The sequence below is a fragment of the Neoarius graeffei genome, chromosome 20 (assembly GCF_027579695.1).
Source record: "Neoarius graeffei isolate fNeoGra1 chromosome 20, fNeoGra1.pri, whole genome shotgun sequence".
NCBI lineage: Eukaryota > Metazoa > Chordata > Actinopteri > Siluriformes > Ariidae > Neoarius > Neoarius graeffei.
Window position 1 is genome coordinate 23,672,080 of NC_083588.1, and position 19,660 is coordinate 23,691,739.

At 43.0% G+C, this 19,660-nt stretch overlaps 1 protein-coding gene across 1 annotated transcript in view; it reads left to right on the forward strand.

The window, feature by feature from the left end:
• Positions 1 to 19,660, forward strand: part of cfap70 (cilia and flagella associated protein 70) — a 134,467-nt gene that overhangs the window by 24,942 nt on the left and 89,865 nt on the right. Inside the window, exon 2 of the mRNA XM_060902388.1 lies at positions 12,588 to 12,771. Coding sequence (XP_060758371.1) covers positions 12,588 to 12,771 — 184 coding nt within the window. The remainder of the gene's footprint in view (positions 1 to 12,587; positions 12,772 to 19,660) is intronic.

Genomic DNA, 19,660 nt, shown 5'->3' on the forward strand with positions numbered 1-19,660 from the left:
ACTAGGTCCCCCCGTGTGGTTCTGGGATTTTTGCTCCGCGTTCTTGTGATCATTTTGACCCCACGGGGTGAGATCTTGCGTGGAGCCCCAGATCGAGGGAGATTATCAGTGGTCTTGTATGTCTTCCATTTTCTAATAATTGCTCCCACAGTTGATTTCTTCACACCAAGCTGCTTACCTATTGCAGATTCAGTCTTCCCAGCCTGGTGCAGGTCTACAATTTTGTTTCTGGTGTCCTTTGACAGCTCTTTGGTCTTGGCCATAGTGGAGTTTGGAGTGTGACTGTTTGAGGTTGTGGACAGGTGTCTTTTATACTGATAACGAGTTCAAACAGGTGCCATTAATACAGGTAACGAGTGGAGGACAGAGGAGCCTCTTAAGGAAGTTGCTACAGGTCTGTGAGAGACAGAAATCTTGTTTGTTTGTAGGTGACCAAATACTTATTTTACCGAGGAATTTACCAATTAATTCATTAAAAATCCTACAATGTGACTTCCTGGATTCTTTCCCCCATTTTGTCTCTCATAGTTGAAGTGTACGATGAAAATTACAGGCCTCTCTCATCTTTTTAAGTGGGAGAACTTGCACAATTGGTGGGTGACTAAATACTTTTTTGCCCCACTGTATTTATGTCAAAGCAAATTCCATCGTCTCTCTTTTTCCCTGATAGCTCTGCTATGCAATCCGCTCGGTATAAGTGAAAACCCGGGAAAAGTAGACCACTGAGCAAAGAGTTGCCAGATGGATCGATGGAAGTGGAGTTCTAAAACCCTGCATTCTAACGCACCGACCCGTTTACCCCATCTGTGTCTCCTCCATGTCCTAAAGAGTGCCACTCCTCCAACTAAAATTTCCTTCAGAAAACTTCCAGTGTTTGTGAAGTTAGGTGAAGTTATCTGGAGTGAACTACCTGATGTTAAGCAGTTCTTTGGTGTAAGTGATTGGGTTTGAATAGCTTTACATACAGAGAATAAACAAAAACAAACAAAATGCTAGAGTGCAGTGCTGGGGCTGCCGTACGTGGTACCATCTTGAAGGTGTAAGCATGAAAGTCAGAAATGGAGAAATCTGGTTGTAAAGTTTACTATGTAAACAACTTCGCAACTTTTGGTCAAAATATATATATATTAAAATGAGGGCAGCATGGTGGTGTAGTGGTTAGGACTGTCACCTCACAGCAAGAAGGTTCTGGGTTCGAGCCCAGTGGCCAACGGGGGCCTTTCTGTGTGGAGTTTGCATTTTCTCCCCGTGTCTGTGTGGGTTTCCTCTGGGTGCTCCAGTTTCCACCCGCATGTCCAAAAACATGCAGGTTAGGCTAATTGGTGGCTCTAAATTGACCATAGGTGTGAGTGTGAATGGTTGTTTGTCTCTGTGTATCAGCCCTATGATGACCTGGCGACTTGGCCAGGGTGTACCCTGTGTTGTTCCTTACGTGTGTGCATAATGATTCATGACCAACAGTCAGGATGCATGTTACTCAACACTTTTATTTTCTGAACTGATTCCTATACCATCCACCTTATATATGGCTACACCCAGCCCCCGCTGGTCATATCCAACCATTACATCTCCCCCTTTTAGCTGGCAGTTTAGCTGTTTCAGGCAAACCATTAACATAACAATCTTTCAGCAGTATGGCTACTTTCATATTTTAATTTACCATGTAAACTCAGGAATTCGCTTTAATCCATTTCAAATCTCTAAGTTCAAAACTTTAAGCTCCAACTTTAAATCATAGAACCTAATAAAGAAATAATACTTTACTATAGCCATCTTGTATTACTGCATTGACTATTCTGGATGCTGTATATTTAATAAATCTGAACATTGCTTTACAAACAGAACAGAAACATGACTTTTTTTTTTTTTTTTTCATTTTTTTAGTACGTGTCCAATGTTCAAAGGTCCAGTCTTTCAGGAGGCCTAGATGGTCTCCCTGACCTAGTTGTTATGGCCTCACCTGGTGCTGGAGGTACTGGTACTTCCCTGAGATGAGAGCGGTTGCGTCGCAGCTGTCCTCCCTCTGCTGTCTCCACTTCATATGAACGAGGTGTGTGTGTCGGCCCCATGACGGTCCCTCTGGTGTTTGTAGGTCTGACCCACACCTGCTGTCCCGGCTGAAGAGGTGGCAGGGTTTGAGTCCGATGTCTCCGGTTGTACGCCTGTTGTTGTTGCAGCTTCAACGCAGCATCCTTTGTTCTGAACATTTGAAGATCTGGCCACTGTGGTTGTAGCTGTGCTGGAGACACTGGAACCGAAGTTCTGATTCTTCTGCCCATCAGCAGCTGGGATGGGGAGAATCCATGGGCCAGTGGAGTGGCCCTGTAGGCCAGCAGAGCCTTGTGAAAGTCTCCCTCTTTCTCCAAGAGAGACTTGACCGTTCTCACGGCCCGTTCTGCCTCCCCGTTGCTACGAGGATAACGGGGACTGCTTGTCACATGGGTGAAATCATAGTCCTGTGCGAACTGACAGAATTCCATGCAGGAAAACTGGGGACCATTGTCTGTGACTAGCACTTCAGGGCAACCGTGTCTGGCAAACACAGCTTTGAATCTTGCTATAGTCTGTTTTGCTGAGGTGCTTGGCAGCATGCAGACTTCGATATAGCGAGAGAAGTAGTCAATCAGGACTAAATAGTTCCCATTCTGCCACTGGAAAAGATCTGCTGCGACTCTCTGCCAGGGACTGCTTGGGAGCTCAGTAGTGAGGAGGGGCTCAACAGGTGCCTGAGCTTCATGTGCACATGTTTCGCATCTTTCCACCATCTGCTTCACAGCGGACGTGATGCCAGGCCACCAGACTGATTCTCTGGCCCTAGCTAGACATTTGTTGATGCCTTGATGTCCCTGGTGTAGTCTCTGAAGGATGTCGGTTCTCATGTGCTCTGGGATTATCAGTCTCTCACCTTTCATGAGCAGTCCTCCCCCTACATGCAGGCATGACCTGTCCGGCCAGTAGGGTAGCAGCAGTTCATGCACGTCGTGTCTGTGTTCAGGCCAGCCATTTGCAATGTAACGACTGAGGCGTTTGCAGGCGTCATCAGAGAGTTGGGCACTTTTAATCTGGTCCAGCTTTGTAAGTGTGGCTGGCAGGCTTTCCACCACGCTGTCCAGGTAAGCTTGACATTCTTTTTCCAGGTTGTGCTCCACCTCTGTGCCTGTGGCTGGAAGAGGCGCCCTCGACAGCGCGTCAGCACATATTAGGTTTTTACCTGGGACATGGATGATATTGAAGTTGAATCTGAGCAGCCTGAGTCTGAACCTGATAATCCTCGGCGGCGGGTCATCCAATGCTCTGGACTTCAGGAGTGTGAGGAGTGGCTTGTGGTCAGTTCTAATGGTAAAGTCCAGATCACTTAGGTATCCTCGCAGGCACTTGCATGCCCAAGTCAACGCCAATGCCTCTTTTTCAATTTGGGCATATCTTGATTCAGCTTTGGTGAGGCTTCGTGAAATGAAGACAACAGGTCTCCACTCACCGTCTGGCTGTTTTTGTGTCAAGACCCCCTCTAGCCCATACGAGGAGGCATCTGCAGACACCATGGTTTCATGGTTTGGGCTGTATTGGGCTAACACAGTCTCTGACCCCAGTTCTTTCTTCGTCTCTCTGAATGCTTTCTGCTGGGGTGGCCCCCATGTCCAACTGTTCTCCGTCTTCAGCAGGTCGCGGATGGGCTTTGTGAGGTCAGGCAGGCGGGGTGAAAATTTGCCAACAAAATTCACCATACCCATGAAACGGTGAACATCTGCCACATCCTTTGGTTTAGGCATGTCGAGGATTGCCTTGATCTTATCTGGGTCTGCTCTGATGCCCTGGGAGTTGATGACATGTCCCAGGAACTGGATCTCGGTCAGACCGAACTGGCATTTTTCATTGAGAGTGAGCCCTGCCTCTCTGAACTTCTGCAGCACTCTGTGTCGGCAGATTCTACCATAACAGAGGCCAGTTAAGTCCCATCTCCTTAAATTGCTGAATTAATTATTTTGATCATTCTATTAAGTTTTTCTAGTAGCATTTGGGGTCTTGGACATTCACAGTAAATTTTCGGACAGTAGTCCTGGTAACTAATTAATAAAAGCCTGACATGACAGACATGCTAAATGACAATAGAAACACATCGGTTTCTATCATCAAAATCTGACAGAAACTAACGTCTACCATCATATTCTGACAGACACTCTAGATGACAATAGCAACAAAACTGTTTCTTACATTATTAATCTGACAAATTTAGTAATAATATTAAATACCTCATCACTAGAACCAAATAATAAAATAAAATATTGAAATAAAAAAGATAAAATTTATTTTCAAAATTGAAATATTAACAATAATTGTCAGAACAGTGACGATAGACACGACTGTGTCACTTTCGTGGGGAAATAACACATTGAAATGGCCTGTCAGCTGAAAGGGTCGCAAGTGGCTCTGATTTATCTCAATGATAGTTTTCCTCCAGACAAATTTAAATATGAATGCACAAATATATTCTCAATGTTTCTATTGTCAAAAATTTCTATCGTCAGGATAGCTGACTGAAAATCTTACCTTGATTTATTTGATGAAATCTAGCTGTCAGAACTCCAAGTCTTGCCCGGAAGTAAATGTCTGCTGTCACAAAAATCATGCGCAGTAGAATTTCCTCTTTGCGTCAGTCAACATGTGCGTGGTGAGGGCTTGAATTTTGCTATTGTCAGGTGCATTTGACTGACAGACTGACGATAGCATTTTTTAAAAATAACTGTGGGCTTCTCTCGTGAACGAAATAGTTTTTTCGCTGTTAATCTATTTCAACTCTATCTGTTGACACCCAAAAATTATAAAGCCTGCTTCCACACGATAACTACCAAAGATCCATAATGGCTGAGTCTATCGTCAGGTCATCTGACAGAAATTCACTGACTATAGCAACAGGGATAATGAAAGGGATTTTTAAAATGGGAGTTACTATGTCTGTCAGATATGTCAAAGAAATAGAACTTTTATTCTTTAAAAATCTTTTATTGATATACTCAGTGTATTTTTAAATGACGTGCTGTTTTAGAAGACCAAATACCATATTTTCAATCTTGAAAATATTGACTCACTGAAAAAAGGACAAGAAAAATTTCTTATTTTGTGGGCAAGTGGTTAATGGATCCAGTTACGGTAGAATCTGCCTGTAGCCTGCTGTCGTGCTCTGCCCGGTCCTGTCCAATGATGAGGACATCGTCTGCGTGGCAGAGGACTCCATCTATGCCATCAATGAGCTGAGAGATCCTCTTTTGAAAATGTTCAGGGGCAGACGATATGCCAAAGGGCAGTCTTTTGAAGTAGTAGCGGCCCTCTGGCGTGATAAACGTTGTCAGCAGCATCGACTCCTTGTGTAGTGGCACCTGCCAGAAGCCTGACGTTGCGTCCAATTTGGTGAAGAATCTGGCTCCTTCCAGCTTGGCCAGCGTTTCATCCACCACCTGTAGGATATGTCTCTCTCTGATGACATTTTCGTTCAGGTGAGTCAAATCTACGCATATGCATACAGTGGGGCAAAAAAGTATTTAGTCAGTCACCAATTGTGCAAGTTCTCCCACTTAAAAAGATGAGAGATGCCTGTAATTTTCATCATAGTTATACCTCAACTATGAGAGACAAAATGAGAAAAAAAAATCCAGGTTTTCACACACTGTTGCTGGTATTTTGGCCCATTCCTCCATGCAGATCTCCTCTAGAGCAGTGATGTTTTGGGGCTGTCGCTGAGCAACACGGGCTTTCAACTCCCTCCAAAGATTTTCTATGGGGTTGAGATCTGGAGACTGGCTAGGCCACTCCAGGACCTTGAAATGCTTCTTAGGAAGCCACTCCTTCGTTGCCTGGGCAGTGTGTTTGGGATCATTGTCATGCTGAAAGACCCAGCCACGTTTCATCTTCAATGCCCTTGCTGATGGAAGGAGGTTTTCACTCAATCTCACGATACATGGCCCCATTCATTCTTTCCTTTACACGGATCAGTCGTCCTGATCCCTTTGCAGAAAAACAGCCCCAAAGCATGATGTTTCCACCCCCATGCTTCACAGTAGGTATGGTGTTCTTTGGATGCAACTCAGCATTCTTTCTCCTCCAAACACGACAAGTTGAGTTTTTACCAAAAAGTTCTATTTTGGTTTTATCTGACCATATGACATTCTCCCAATCCTCTTCTGGATCATCCAAATGCTCTCTAGCAAACTTCAGATGGGCCTGGACATTTACTGGCTTAAGCAGGGGGACACGTCTGGCACTGCAGGATTTGAGTCCCTGGCGGCGTAGTGTGTTACTGATGGTAGCCTTTGTTACTTTGGTCCCAGCTCTCTGCAGGTCATTCACTAGGTCCCCCCGTGTGGTTCTGGGATTTTTGCTCAGCGTTCTTGTGGTCATTTTGACCCCACGGGGTGAGATCTTGCGTGGAGCCCCAGATCGAGGGAGATTATCAGTGGTCTTGTATGTCTTCCATTTTCTAATAATTGCTCCTACAGTTGATTTCTTCACACCAAGCTGCTTACCTATTGCAGATCCAGTCTTCCCAGCCTGGTGCAGGTCTACAATTTTGTTTCTGGTGTCCTTTGACAGCTCTTTGGTCTTGGCCATAGTGGAGTTTGGAGTGTGACTGTTTGAGGTTGTGGACAGGTGTCTTTTATACTGATAACGAGTTCAAACAGGTGCCATTAATACAGGTAACGAGTGGAGGACAGAGGAGCCTCTTAAAGATGAAGTTATAGGTCTGTGAGAGTAGGGCTGCTCGATATTGGAAAAAATCAATATCACGATTTTTTCAGTAAATATCGATATCGCGATTTTTAAAACGATATTTATACACCTTTTTTTAAAGCCCTGATCATCAACACCTGAGGCACCGGGCCACATTTTTATAGTACAGGCCTCATAGGCTACCTGTCAACCCTTCCCGTTGTACCCTGAAACGCCTTTTACTTAAACTATTTACTGTGCAAGCGCGTACTTTGCATAGGTCCTATAGCCTGCACAAGGCTCACGTTCTCCTCACTCAACATTTCCGATCACAGAGGATGGAGCCAGCGCTGGTATTACCAGTGATTACTGCGTAATGTCCACACTGGCTCGTAGCCAGCCAAGGATAAAATCTCTCTCTCACACACACTACAACGTAAGCTTGTGTGTTGTTAAGACACCAACATTAAAACACGCACACACACGGACTGGCCATTGGGAGTAGCGGGAGTTTGTGGGCCGGCGGAGAAAAAAAAAAAGTTGCGCACTGGCCTTTAATATGATAAGCAATGTTAACAGTTTCTTTAAGAAACTGTTAACATTGCTTATCATATTAAAGGCCAGCGCGCAACTGTAATAAACAATGTTAACAGTTTCTTAAAGAAACTGTTAACATTGCTTATCATATTAAAGGCCAGCGCGCAACTGTTTTGTTTTTTTCTCCGCCGGCCCACACTGAACCACCGGGAAAACTCCCGCTACTCCCGATGGCCAGTCCGTGTGAACACGCACAATATAGAGACAAGTCCTTAAGAATTAACATACATGAAAATAGCTCAGCGGCATGTAAACATTCCCTGAAAGTGTAGGTGGCACTGCGGCTAGATGCTACGTGAAATGGCACAAGGCAAACACCATGCTTCGCTCAGTCAACAGACAAAATCCACGAACCCAGTAGTCCTCCTACTACTGTGGGTTAGTGCTCTGTGGCCAAAAACACCCTATGCACAGTCATTCCAAAACATCCCCACTAGTTGCAGGTTATGTCTCAAATACAGATATGCGTTGTGGATTAAGCGATCTATTTTCAAGCATCAGGCTTCTCTTCCTTCATCTTCCAAATGTGGACTCCGCTATCTTTTTGGCATGTCAGCATTGAAATACCATTTGCAGAGATATTTCACTCGAAAAGTAAAAGCAACACATGATTAGGGCTACATGATTAGCAGGGGGACACCGTTTTAAGCGCACGGAATTTTAAAAACAATGTAATTACATCTGAGTCCGTCTACATCGCGCAATAAACCCGTCCTTAGCAGAACCTACTTCAAAACATGATGCTAGCTGCAGATGCACAAGTCAAAATCAAATGAACCCAAGTAAACATGCCGCGGCGGGCAACATTAATAACCAAATTGCCTTACCTTAAAACGCTGCCTTGACCACAGGACGACTCGCAATTATTCCACTTAAATCCACACGGTTTAACACATCTAACACGGCTAGCAAGCTGGATATGTGCTAATATTGTTGTGCTTGTTTTCTTCCGTAGATGCCATTTTTACATTACCCAGTCCCACATCCAAAAATATGACGTAAATATATGTTAATTGTATTATTATAACTATTAGCAAGCAAATCAAACAACATATTAGGAAATCAATATATCAAATCACCCGACACGTATGAAAACAGAAGAACTGATTTTTTACTGTTGCGGAGATATCGCGGGAGTAGAATGGATGACGTATGCAAGGCTACGGTGTGCCTTAGGGGACAGAAGGGTTCGTTTTACCTTACTGTCACGTCAATGTTATTGTTGTTTTATTGCCATTGTAGAAATATTGTGCACGTCCCTTTCGACAAATGACAAAAAATCGTTTCATATCGATATTATGAATTTTGATATCGTTTGACACCAATATCGATATCGTGATAAAAATACGATATATTGCACAGCTCTATGTGAGAGCCAGAAATCTTGCTTGTTTGTAGGTGACCAAATACTTATTTTACCGAGGAATTTACCAATTAATTCATTAAAAATCCTACAATGTGATTTCCTGGATTCTTTCCCCCCATTCTGTCTCTCATAGTTAAAGTGTACCTATGATGAAAATTACAGGCCTCTCTCATCTTTTTAAGTGGGAGAACTTGCACAATTGGTGGCTGACTAAATACTTTTTTGCCCCACTGTATTTTTCCTGAGGGTTTCACGATAGGCACCATGCCTGCGCACCATTCTGTGGGTTCTTCCACGCGGGCTATGACCCCCAACTTCTCCATTCTGTCTAGCTCCTCTTTCACCTTGGTGCAGATAGGAATGGCCACTCTCCGTGGTGCTGAGAGTACGTAGGGCAGTGCATCTCCTTTAAGCTTGATTTTGTATTCGCCCTGGAGCTGGCCTAGCCCTTGGAAGACATCTGGGTACGTTGAGCGGAAGAATGCCTCTGTGTCGTCTATGCTGTTTAGCTGAGGGATCATGTGAAGTCTCCGGATGGCGGGGAGACCCAGCAGAGATGTGGTGAGGTCCTTCACGATGAAGACCTCCTCCTCAATCTTTCTGTCTCCCCTCTGGATAACTGCAGTCACTTGCCCTATGACATTCAGAGGCTGGCTTGCAGGCCCCAGGAGGGGCCTGCGTGTTGCTGTGTAAGCGCCATGTTTGTGTTCATTGTATTCCGTTTCAGGAATGGCAGTCACAGAAGCACCAGTGTCCACTTTAAAACGTACAGGCCCACCATTTACAGTAAGTGTCTCAGTCCATGTAGACGACCGCCTTGTTTTTAATGAATACTTAGGCCTACTACGCTACTGTATTTTAATGTTGGTCATTATGGTGGTACTTGGAGAGCCAAGTATTTTCTGAGGTGGTACTTGGTGAAAAAAAGTTTGAGAACCACTGTCTTAGCTGATTCGCCGACTTCTTGGCATCTCTTATTAAATTTGGCTTGTTCATAAATGACGTTGTGGACGCCAACAAAGTGGTCATTAAAAGCCTTTTTTACTTCGTCATAATTGTCCACTTTATCTGCCTCTAAATTTAATGAACTCAAAATGTCATCATCTCGCCCATTGTGTAAATCAGAGAATTCACCTGGTAAGCGCTGTCCTTATCTTTCAGTCCGGATGCAAGTCTGAAGCGCTCGAAACGTTTAATCCAGGCAGGCCACGAGCTTGGCTCGAAGTCAAAAGCTCCAGGTGGTGTGATTGTGAATATGTGGTCCATGTTGGTGCTGTTAGCTGATCGCTAGCTTCTTAGCTTTCGCTGACTTCACTCCTTTTTCACCGTCACAGAGTCACAACTCGCACATCATCCACTATAAACTGCACAAGATAGTTGTCACAGTTCTTCCACAGACTCTTCCTGTCGTAGGTTGTTGAATTCTGACACCATGTATTGTTCCTTACGTGTGTGCATAACGATTCAGGACCAACAGTCAGGATGCATGTTACTCAACACTTTTATTTTCTGAACTGATTCCTATACCATCCACCTTATATATGGCTACACCCAGCCCCCCCCTGCTGGTCGTATCCAACCATTACATACCCCACCTCTCACCAATAGTCAGCTGGGATAGGCTCCAGCTTGCCCATGACCCTGCACAGGATAAGTGGTTACAGATAATGGATGGATATATTAAAATGAAATTTGGGATTCATATTTATTAAGGTTTCACAGATGTACACAATTTTTTCACTGTACCTTATTAAGAACATGTTATTAACATGTTTACAAAATGTAGGGTTTTTTTGCTGGATTTTTTCCCCCTTGTATCCTCCATGTGCCCCCCGTCTCCAGTTCAAAAGTTACAAAACTCAGAAGTCTCTTAAAAGTGTTGTCTAAAGTTCATTTTTAACAACAAAAGACCCCTACTTCAATCCCTCGGTCATAGACACGGCCATACCCATGACTACACCCGCTTCTGCGGCTACGCCCATATCCTCACCCACATCCATTACCTCAACTCTGTTCTTCTTGTCCTTTATCTACCTGCACCTGCATGTCTTCATCCTTTGACCCATCTGGCGGCAGCACATCTGGTTTAGGGCACAATATGTCACTGTAATACTCAGGAACAAAGGCTCAGATGTGTTTGTAGAAATACCTTTGCCGAGCAAATGGAAGTTCAGGTAAAGGAAGTGTGACTGGATGACCACCTGGATCTTTTTTTGGGGGGGGTACAAATAGGTGATAGCACGGTGTTCCATCAGGCCCGATCTGGCATGTGCAGCTGGAAAAAAAAAGAGGAGTTCATTGAGTTGTAGGAAACCAATAAAACAAAATGTATTCGGCCTATTTCATTAAATTTACTCTCGTCTGGCATGTGCAGCCACTGTAGTCACTTAGCATCACAACCCATCCATCCATCCATCCATCCATTATCTGTAGCCACTTATCCTGTACAGGGTCGCAGGCAAGCTGGAGCCTATCCCAGCTGACTGTGGGCGAGAGGCGGGGTACACCCTGGATAAGTCGCCAGGTCATTGCAGGGCTGACAGCATCAGAACCCATGCTTGTCAATTTACAAATAAAGGGGCATGAAAAAGAAAGGCCCATCTGTGTCTGTACACATTAATTAATTAATTAATTAAGTAAGTAAGTAAGTAAGTAAGTCAGTTCTTTGCCAAAGTCTTGGAATTGAATGTGACTGAAACTTCTCATCCTGATTTATGGTTTACTTTTTATATGCCTTCAGTGCTATGCATTGTCCACACAGTGCATATAAATGTAGTGATGTAATGTTAGGCTTCTGTAAAACTTCAAAATATATACTCTTGAAGTTTATGGTGATTCCCACTGTTTTTATGATGCCCCTTGCAACAACTTCAACACACTACAGAAAGATCATAGTAGCTGCCCACAATATATAAATATGTTACTCACCTACATATTGAAGCTTTCTCTCATTGGCATTGGCAGTGCATTTACCACAAGCAGCACTTTCCATGACAAACTCAAAATTGGTCTTTTTCGGGTCAAAGTCTTCCTTGAATTCATCTTCGTTGTTATTGATATCAGTTATAGTATCCTCTTCCCAGGGTTGTGTGAAGAAATTCACAACTGATTTGCTCAACTTTTAAATATTGTTTAAAGATTTAAGATCTTTGTAATGGTTCATACAAGAACTATGTAATGCATAATCTATAAGGCGGCTTCTGATTGGCTTCACTGCTCCTTCGCATGCACAGTTTGCAACACACAGCCAATCAGAAGCCATCATTCATCACAACAAGGAGATTAAATCCCATAATACAAATTTTGTTGACACAAAAAGACAAGTTTGTTTTATACCATTTTATTGACTACTTGTTGAAATTATGTTAAAATGATTACTGAATCTAGAGCATGGAAAAATCACCACTGTATTTTGATACCAGATATGAAGGGTTATCCTCAGAAATATGTGACCACTGGTACAAAGTCTGAAGGGTGTTTTTTGTTCTTTTTTTTAAACGAATTTCTACGAGGATTTGAATACCTCATCTCAATAAAAGCATGTTTTCAAGGTCATAAAGGTATGAATTTCTGCAAAATTCTTTCAAAACACAAAAGTGAAGACATTGTTCTGATATTATGCCAAAATCTAAAATTTGACTATTTTAGCCCAGACAATGTATTTCCCCATGTATCTCAAAATTGTGACGTGCGGATTCCAACTAGTAATGGAGGATTCCAATTTTGTAATGGAGGATCACATATTTATAAATAGGCTAACTTGTGTGCACAAGTTTACTTATTATCTTCTGCGTACAAGAAATAAAATAGCACCTTTAGGGACTTTAGGGGGTCCATGCCCTGTTCAAGAAAGATGCATATTGATTTTTTAAAAAATAAATATATAACCCAGTATTAAACAGCTGCTTTGGCATGATTTCAGGGAGATAACAGAAACCAGCCCTTTCTCAGCTTTGTGGGTGCTGAATTTAATGGCGTGGTGTTGGGAGAATCACAGAAGCTGCTGGTGCCTATGGAAGAAGATGTGAACTACAACTTCACCTGTGGCTTTGAATGTTCAGAAGTGACCCACACCCTGAATGATCTAGCACATAAACCCGTCATATGTGAGTGGATGAATGTGTGTATGAGGTGGAGAAAAAAACTTTCTGATTTTAATGATTTTGATCTTTTACATTGCCCTGCTTCCCATTTGTCAGTCAATGAGTAATATAATGGTTATTCCATGAAATCAAGTAGTACGCGCCTCGTCGGCTATAAGCCATGTATGACAAGATTAAGTGGGATAACTTCTATCCACATTCACTAGATTTTGAGAAACAGAGCATTTTTATTTTTTGCAAATTTGATAAGTAAAAACTTTGTACAAAACATCCAACAAAATAATTTTCGCTTAGAATGTAAACAAACCAGCGAAATGACAGTAGCAATTTGTGAAAAATGCTATACTAATTCTTGAAAAATATATATATACATTTTTACCATCAAATACTTCTATTTCATATTTTGTTGTCTTTGTTTTTTGCATTTTTGGGAGTTTTGTTTTCTAGTGGAGTTTTTATGTAATCCTTAGTTGGCTCAGCAACACGCTCCATTTTCTTCTTCTTTTGGGTTTTTTTGTAAGTTGGCAAACTAGTTTAAAGGTGCATTACTGCCACCAACTGGGCTGGAGTGTGGAACAGGAGATATTGGGTTGGAAAAAAAACAAAAACTATATTCTTTTAGCTATTTCTGTTTCTTTTAAATACTTGACAACAAAGTGATGTATCTGACTTGATGCGCTCTGCCATTTTGTTTTTCTCTACTCACAGTATATGAGCTGATTGCCTAGTAGTAAAGTAGCCAATCAGAGCATACGATTGCTCCTATCCAGTGAATGTGGATAGAGAATGAAGTCAGTTATTCATAAGCCATTTAGGCCAGTGGTTCTCAAAGTGGGGTCCCTCAGACATTTGCCTGAGGCATGAAATCACAATCCACCCTTCTCAAAGTTATTATATTTCTAAATTCATGATTCATTCATCTTCAGTAAACATTTTATCCTGTTCATCCTGGATGGAATGCCAGTCTATCACAGGAAACCATGCACACGCATTCATTCATACCTTCAGACAATTTAGTGTAGTCAGTAACCCTATTGGCATATTTTTAGTGGTGGGAGGAAACCAGTGGAAACTCACATGGACATGGGGAGAACATGTGAAACTCCACACAGAGTAACCCTAGCACAGGATTGAACCAGAAACCCTTGAAATATTAGGTGACAACTCTCCATTGCACCACCATGCCACTCATGGCTGTCTGCTTGGACTTATATTCTGGGAAGTTTGAAAAAAGTTATGGCTCTATTAAATAGCCAGATTTTTTGAAGTATCACCAAATACATTTCTAAAATGTGATTAGTCAAAATTCACAAATATTCTTATGAATAGTTAAGTCAGATTTCTCTAAAAATTCTTAGTGCTGTCTGATGTCAAACAAAAATAAATATTTCCTATCTCAAAAGCAGCTTTTGGATCATGTCAGTTGTAATATTCACCGTTTTTGAGCCAGAAATTATGGGGCCTGCACTCATTTGCACTCAACACTAGCTGAAAATATAATGTTTGTTTGTGTGTATGCTTAATTTAATTAACTCTGTAATATTTCCCTGATTACAGTGGATGCTGAATCATAGGCAGGCAGGGTCAAATTCACTTTGTTTTATTTCAAAACCACAAACCAAACAAAAACACGCTTTTGAGCTGGCCTAACAAAATTATTGGGGTGTAATGCAATGCCCAGGGAAGATGATCACTTTCTGCTCCTCTCCCCCTTTTATCTGCTCCCTCTCACTGCACACAAACACACACAGACAGCACATTAATTCACAACAGGTGCTTCCACTTTGCCACTCACCTTACCCGGCTTCGTTCTCCATTCACAAACTGGCACTTGACCACGCCCCCACTGCCACATACCCCCACCGCCTGACTCAGGCTGGCCTGCACCTGACTCCCACCCGCTGGGAGGAATAGTCCCCTACCACCATCTGTGCCCCCGACCTGTGGACCACTGCGAACTTAAAAGGCTGCAGAGCCAGATACCAATGGGTGATCCAGGCATTGGCATCCTTCATGTGGTGGAGCCATTGGCATGGGGCATGATCCGAGCAGAGGGAGAGGACCACCCATTTGATGGCCAAGCACTCCTTCTCAATGGTGCTGTACTTCATCTCCTGCCTGGAGAGCTTGCGGCTGATGTACAGCACAGGGCACTCCTCTCCCTCCACCTTTTGGGACAAAACGGCCTCCAACCCTTTGTCCAACACATCTTTCAGCAATACAAAAGGGAGAGAGAAGTCAGGGGAGTATAAAAGTGGCCACCCACACAATACAGCTTTTACCTGGTTAAAGGCCTGTTGGCATGGCTCTGTCCACTGGACTGGATCTGGTGCCCCCTTTTTTTGTGAGGTCAGTCAGTGGACTGGTGATGTCTGAAAAATTAGGCATGAACCACCTATGATAGCCAGCCAGCCCCAGGAACTGCCTTACTCCCTTTTTGGTCTTAGGTCTTGGGCAGGTCGCAATTGCTGAAGTCTTATCAATTTGGGGATGCACCTGCCCATGACCCAAGTGAAAGCCCAGATACTGTACTTCCACTCGCTCAATTGCACACTCTCCTTCGGGTTTGCTGTGAGTCCCGCATGCCTCCGTGTCCTCAGGACCACCCTGAGATGTTGTAGATACCGCTCTCAATTATTACTATAAATGATTATATCATCTAAGTAGGCCAGTGCATGCACATTGTGGGGACGGAGAATTTGGTCCATGTTACGCTGAAACATCACAGGGGCCCCAAACAACTCGAAAGGAAAAGTGACAAATTTGTGTAACTGAACAGAGTGGAAAAGGCCTTTTTTTTCCACAGGATAATGGGGTCAAGGGGATCTACCAATATACCTTTGTTAAATCCAGTGTTGTGTAAAAGCAAACCGTGTCTAACCAATCGAGCAGCTCATCAATGCGAGGCATCGGATATGCATCAAATTTAGACACCATGTTGACTTTTCTATAGTCTACACAGAACCGGACTGACCTGTTGATCTTGGCAACCAAGACCACCGGGCTGTTCCAGTCGCCGATACAGGCGGCTGTGCACCACCACCCCTGGGGGGGGGTCTGAATGTGGTGTTCTATGAGGTCAGTGTGACCAGGGAAGGGCACGAATATATTAGAGAATTCCTCCTGCAATCTAATGACCTGTGCTCTCTGGGACTGTGAGAGGTGGTCCCCACAGGGGACTGGGGTGAATTGGACCACACTTTAGTCTTACCTCCAGTCCCAGCTCTGGCCAGAACTATTGTCACCAGGGCCACTGAAATCTCCTCTTTCCATAGTTTCAGGAGATTGAGGTGGTAAAATTAACACGTCACCCCTGTCTGGACGCTTGACCTCATAGTTGACCTCCTCAATTCGCCGTGTGACCTCAAAGGGCCCTTGCCACTTGGCAGGCAGTTTTGAACTTTAAGTGGGCAGTAAAATGAGAACTTTATCTCCCGGTACAAATTCCTTTAGTTGTGTCCCTCTGTTGTACAGGTGAGATTGATGTTCTAGGGCCTGTAGCAAATTCTCCTGAGTTATGTGACTCAGTGCATGAAGTTTTGCTCTCAGGTTAAGAACATATTGTTTTTGCTTTGAGAAGACCTTTCCTCCCAATTTTCTGTAATGTCTAAGATACCATGGGGCTTGCGCCCATACAGCAATTCAAAATGGGGAAATCCCAGTGGAGGCTTGTGGGACCTCACACACTGCAAACAGAGGGTCTAGCTACCTGTCCCAGTTTTTAGCATCCCTGTGAATGAACTTACGAATCATATTTTTAAGTCTTTGGTTAATTGTCTGACCAGCCTGTCCGCTTGCAGATGATGAACACTAGGACAAATCGATTTAATCTCCAATAATTCATATAATTCACATAGTGTGCATGACATGAAAGTAGTACCTTGATCAGTCAGGATTTCTTTTGGAATCCTGACTTGGGAGAATGTGGAAGAGTGCCTCCACAACACTATGCGCTGAGACATTGCGGGGATGCACTGCTTCTGGATATGGCGTTGCATAATTCATTATGACTAACGCAAAGTGATGCCTGCATGCAGATCGATCTAATGGCCCGATGAGATCCAAGCCAATTTTTTTCAAAGGGGATCTCAATTAATGGTAATGGGCACAATGGCGCTTTTGGTGTGCCTCCTGGGTTTACCAGCTGGCATTTGCAACATGCCACACACTACCTGCAGGCATCGGCATGAGTCTCTGGCCAATAGAAATGGGCCATGAGATGATTTAGTGGTTTATCCTCCCCAAAATGCCCAGCCATAGGATTATGAGCCGCATGGAGTAAAAGTTCCCTATAGCTCTTCAGGACCAACAACTGTTCTCTTTTCTTTCATTTGAGTGTCCTGCATCACTAGATACAACCCATCCATAATACAAAAGTATGGGAAGGAAACTGTGGGTGGTAAAAGAGAGCAACTGGACTTGCTTGAAGATTCTTGAAGATGTTTCACCTCTCATCTGAAAGGCTTCTTCAGTTTTTAGAGGATAAATACCTGATACTCCCTATTAGTCAGACAGAACTGAAGAAGCCTTTCAGGTGAGAGGTGAAATGTCTTCAAGAATCTTCAAGCAAGTTCAGTTGCTCTTTTACCACCCACAGTTTACTATGACCTGGATGACTGAGAATCTTCACAGACATATAGGAAGGAAAGTGCAATGTTAGGCTGGAGGTTGGCCATCAATTACATTCACTTGGTCAAAAGCACGTCTCAGAGACTCATGTGCCTGTTCCTATGGGAAATCCCCTAAGGCAGTGGTTCTCAAACTGGGAGGGGACACTCAGCAAGTGGGGCGTGTGGTCACAGACCACTCAGTGGCAAATGCAAGGGGCTGGTTTACAGTTGTACCAACAAATAACGAACGTCTTCAGTCCAGCCAATGAAAACGGAGAGTTATTTGAAATCTCAGCAAGGAACTTTTATAGACACACCTCAAGTACATAGGAGATCACAGACATCGGAAACACACCACTGTGCAATCGAACCGCGTTCGTACCACTGCAGCTTTCATATAGCCTACTATTAGCTTTTCAATTACCTTTTACCAACAACCTTTTTAAAGGCTATATCCTTGCATATATAGGTAACCTTCCAGCACTTCTATTGCAGTAATAATTTAAACAGTCTTTTTAAAGACCATTTCAGCCCTCTTTTCTTGCTTTAAAACTCCATTTAAATCCGATCTTACCATCTCTCTTTCCTACTTGTCAACTTGCTTTCTCCTTTGCCTACTTGTCAACCTACTCTTTCTCCTTTCTTTAACCTTTCTCCTACTTTTTTCTCTCTTTCCCCCACTTTTTTCGATTAAAAATTGTAAGGTCCAACAATGTATCAGAGTTAATTATATTTTAACTTAATTACATTAATCACGGTTTGTAGATTGCTCATTTTAGCAGAGCTAAGTCTGGTGCATGGTGGTAAGATGCTAGCATTCTTAGCTGAGCAAGTCCCTTTGCTTACAGCATAATGATCTTTTATTGGGTTAATAAACAATATGGACAAATTTCTAATGCGTGAAAAAAAGAGCTGGTCCCACTGATGCACCAGTTCCCAAAAAAACAAAACTCCACAAATATGACGAAAGTTATTTACAATTTGGTTTTTCTGTTACTGGAACCACGTCCACAATGTGTTTTGTGCGGAGGTGCTTGCCAATGACTGCATGAAACCGTGCAAATTAAAGAGGCATTTGGACACCAAACACCCTGACATGAAAAACAAACCCTGAGGCTCCAAGTCTCCCGATAATGCAGATCTCCCGTCATTTGGCACTTTTCTAAAAAATCTCCAGATCTCCCGACATGTGAAAAAAAATCCTCCCGACATTTCGTTGACTGAAGTCAAATTATTTTTATGCAGTTTTTTTCTGTGGAAGGTGATTGCAGCACCACTCAATCGTCGGTTACTATTTTCTCCGTAAGATGTCACCTCACCCAGTCTAGTTCTAGCCTTCTGCCAAAAGTAAATCTGTGTACTTTTAGTTTTCTACCAGATTTTTTGCATTGACCAACGAAAAGGAGTACATTAAGGATGCCAAAACGACAAAATACAGAACCTGATGGCTCTCAACTGCCTAAGAAGTCAACGAAGTACTTGTAGTATCAGTCGAGTAGGAAAATGGAGTATCTATGGGTCAGAGAGAGCAAGAAAGGACTGACGTTCGCCGAGTGTGTTTACTGTTTTGAGACTTTCTCGGTAGCCTATGGAGGTAAAAACGATCTTCGAAAACATTCCGATCGACAAAAACACAGACAGTGAACGTTCTGCCAAACAGAGTGGTACTCAAGCAAGATTGACTGATCTATGTCAGTCAATATTAGTAACTGAAACTGTGGATGATAAAGTGACAAAAGCTGAGGTACTGTTTTGCCAGTTTATAGCTGAGCATAACTTACCATTTTCTGTTGCCGACCATATAACTCGGCTTGTGAAGGCAGCTTTTCCCAGACAGCAGGATAGCAGAAAAATATCAGTGTGGACACACAAAAACCACAGCTTTAATTAATAAGGCTCTTGCTCCTCACTATATGGAAAACATTGTGGAAACTGCTCAAGAGGGACCGATCACCATCATGATGGAGGAGTCCAACAAAAGGTCAGATGACAAAGCTTGTGCCATCATGGTCAGACTGCTTGACTGTTAAGGGTGGTGAGATGAGGTGCGAGATTAGGATCCAGAAGCAGAACGCAGACAGTAATCCAATAAATAAGGTGATTTAATCCAGGGAAAAAGGCGTGGCAAAAAGGTAAATAAACAGGATGAAAAAACAAATAGCAAAATAGTCCAGGTACAAAGAGACAAAAAACTTTGACAAAACAACGAGGCAGGCAAGGACAAAAAATGCTAGTGCAAAAAACCATGAACAAGAAAAAACGCTTAGTGCAAAAAACCATGA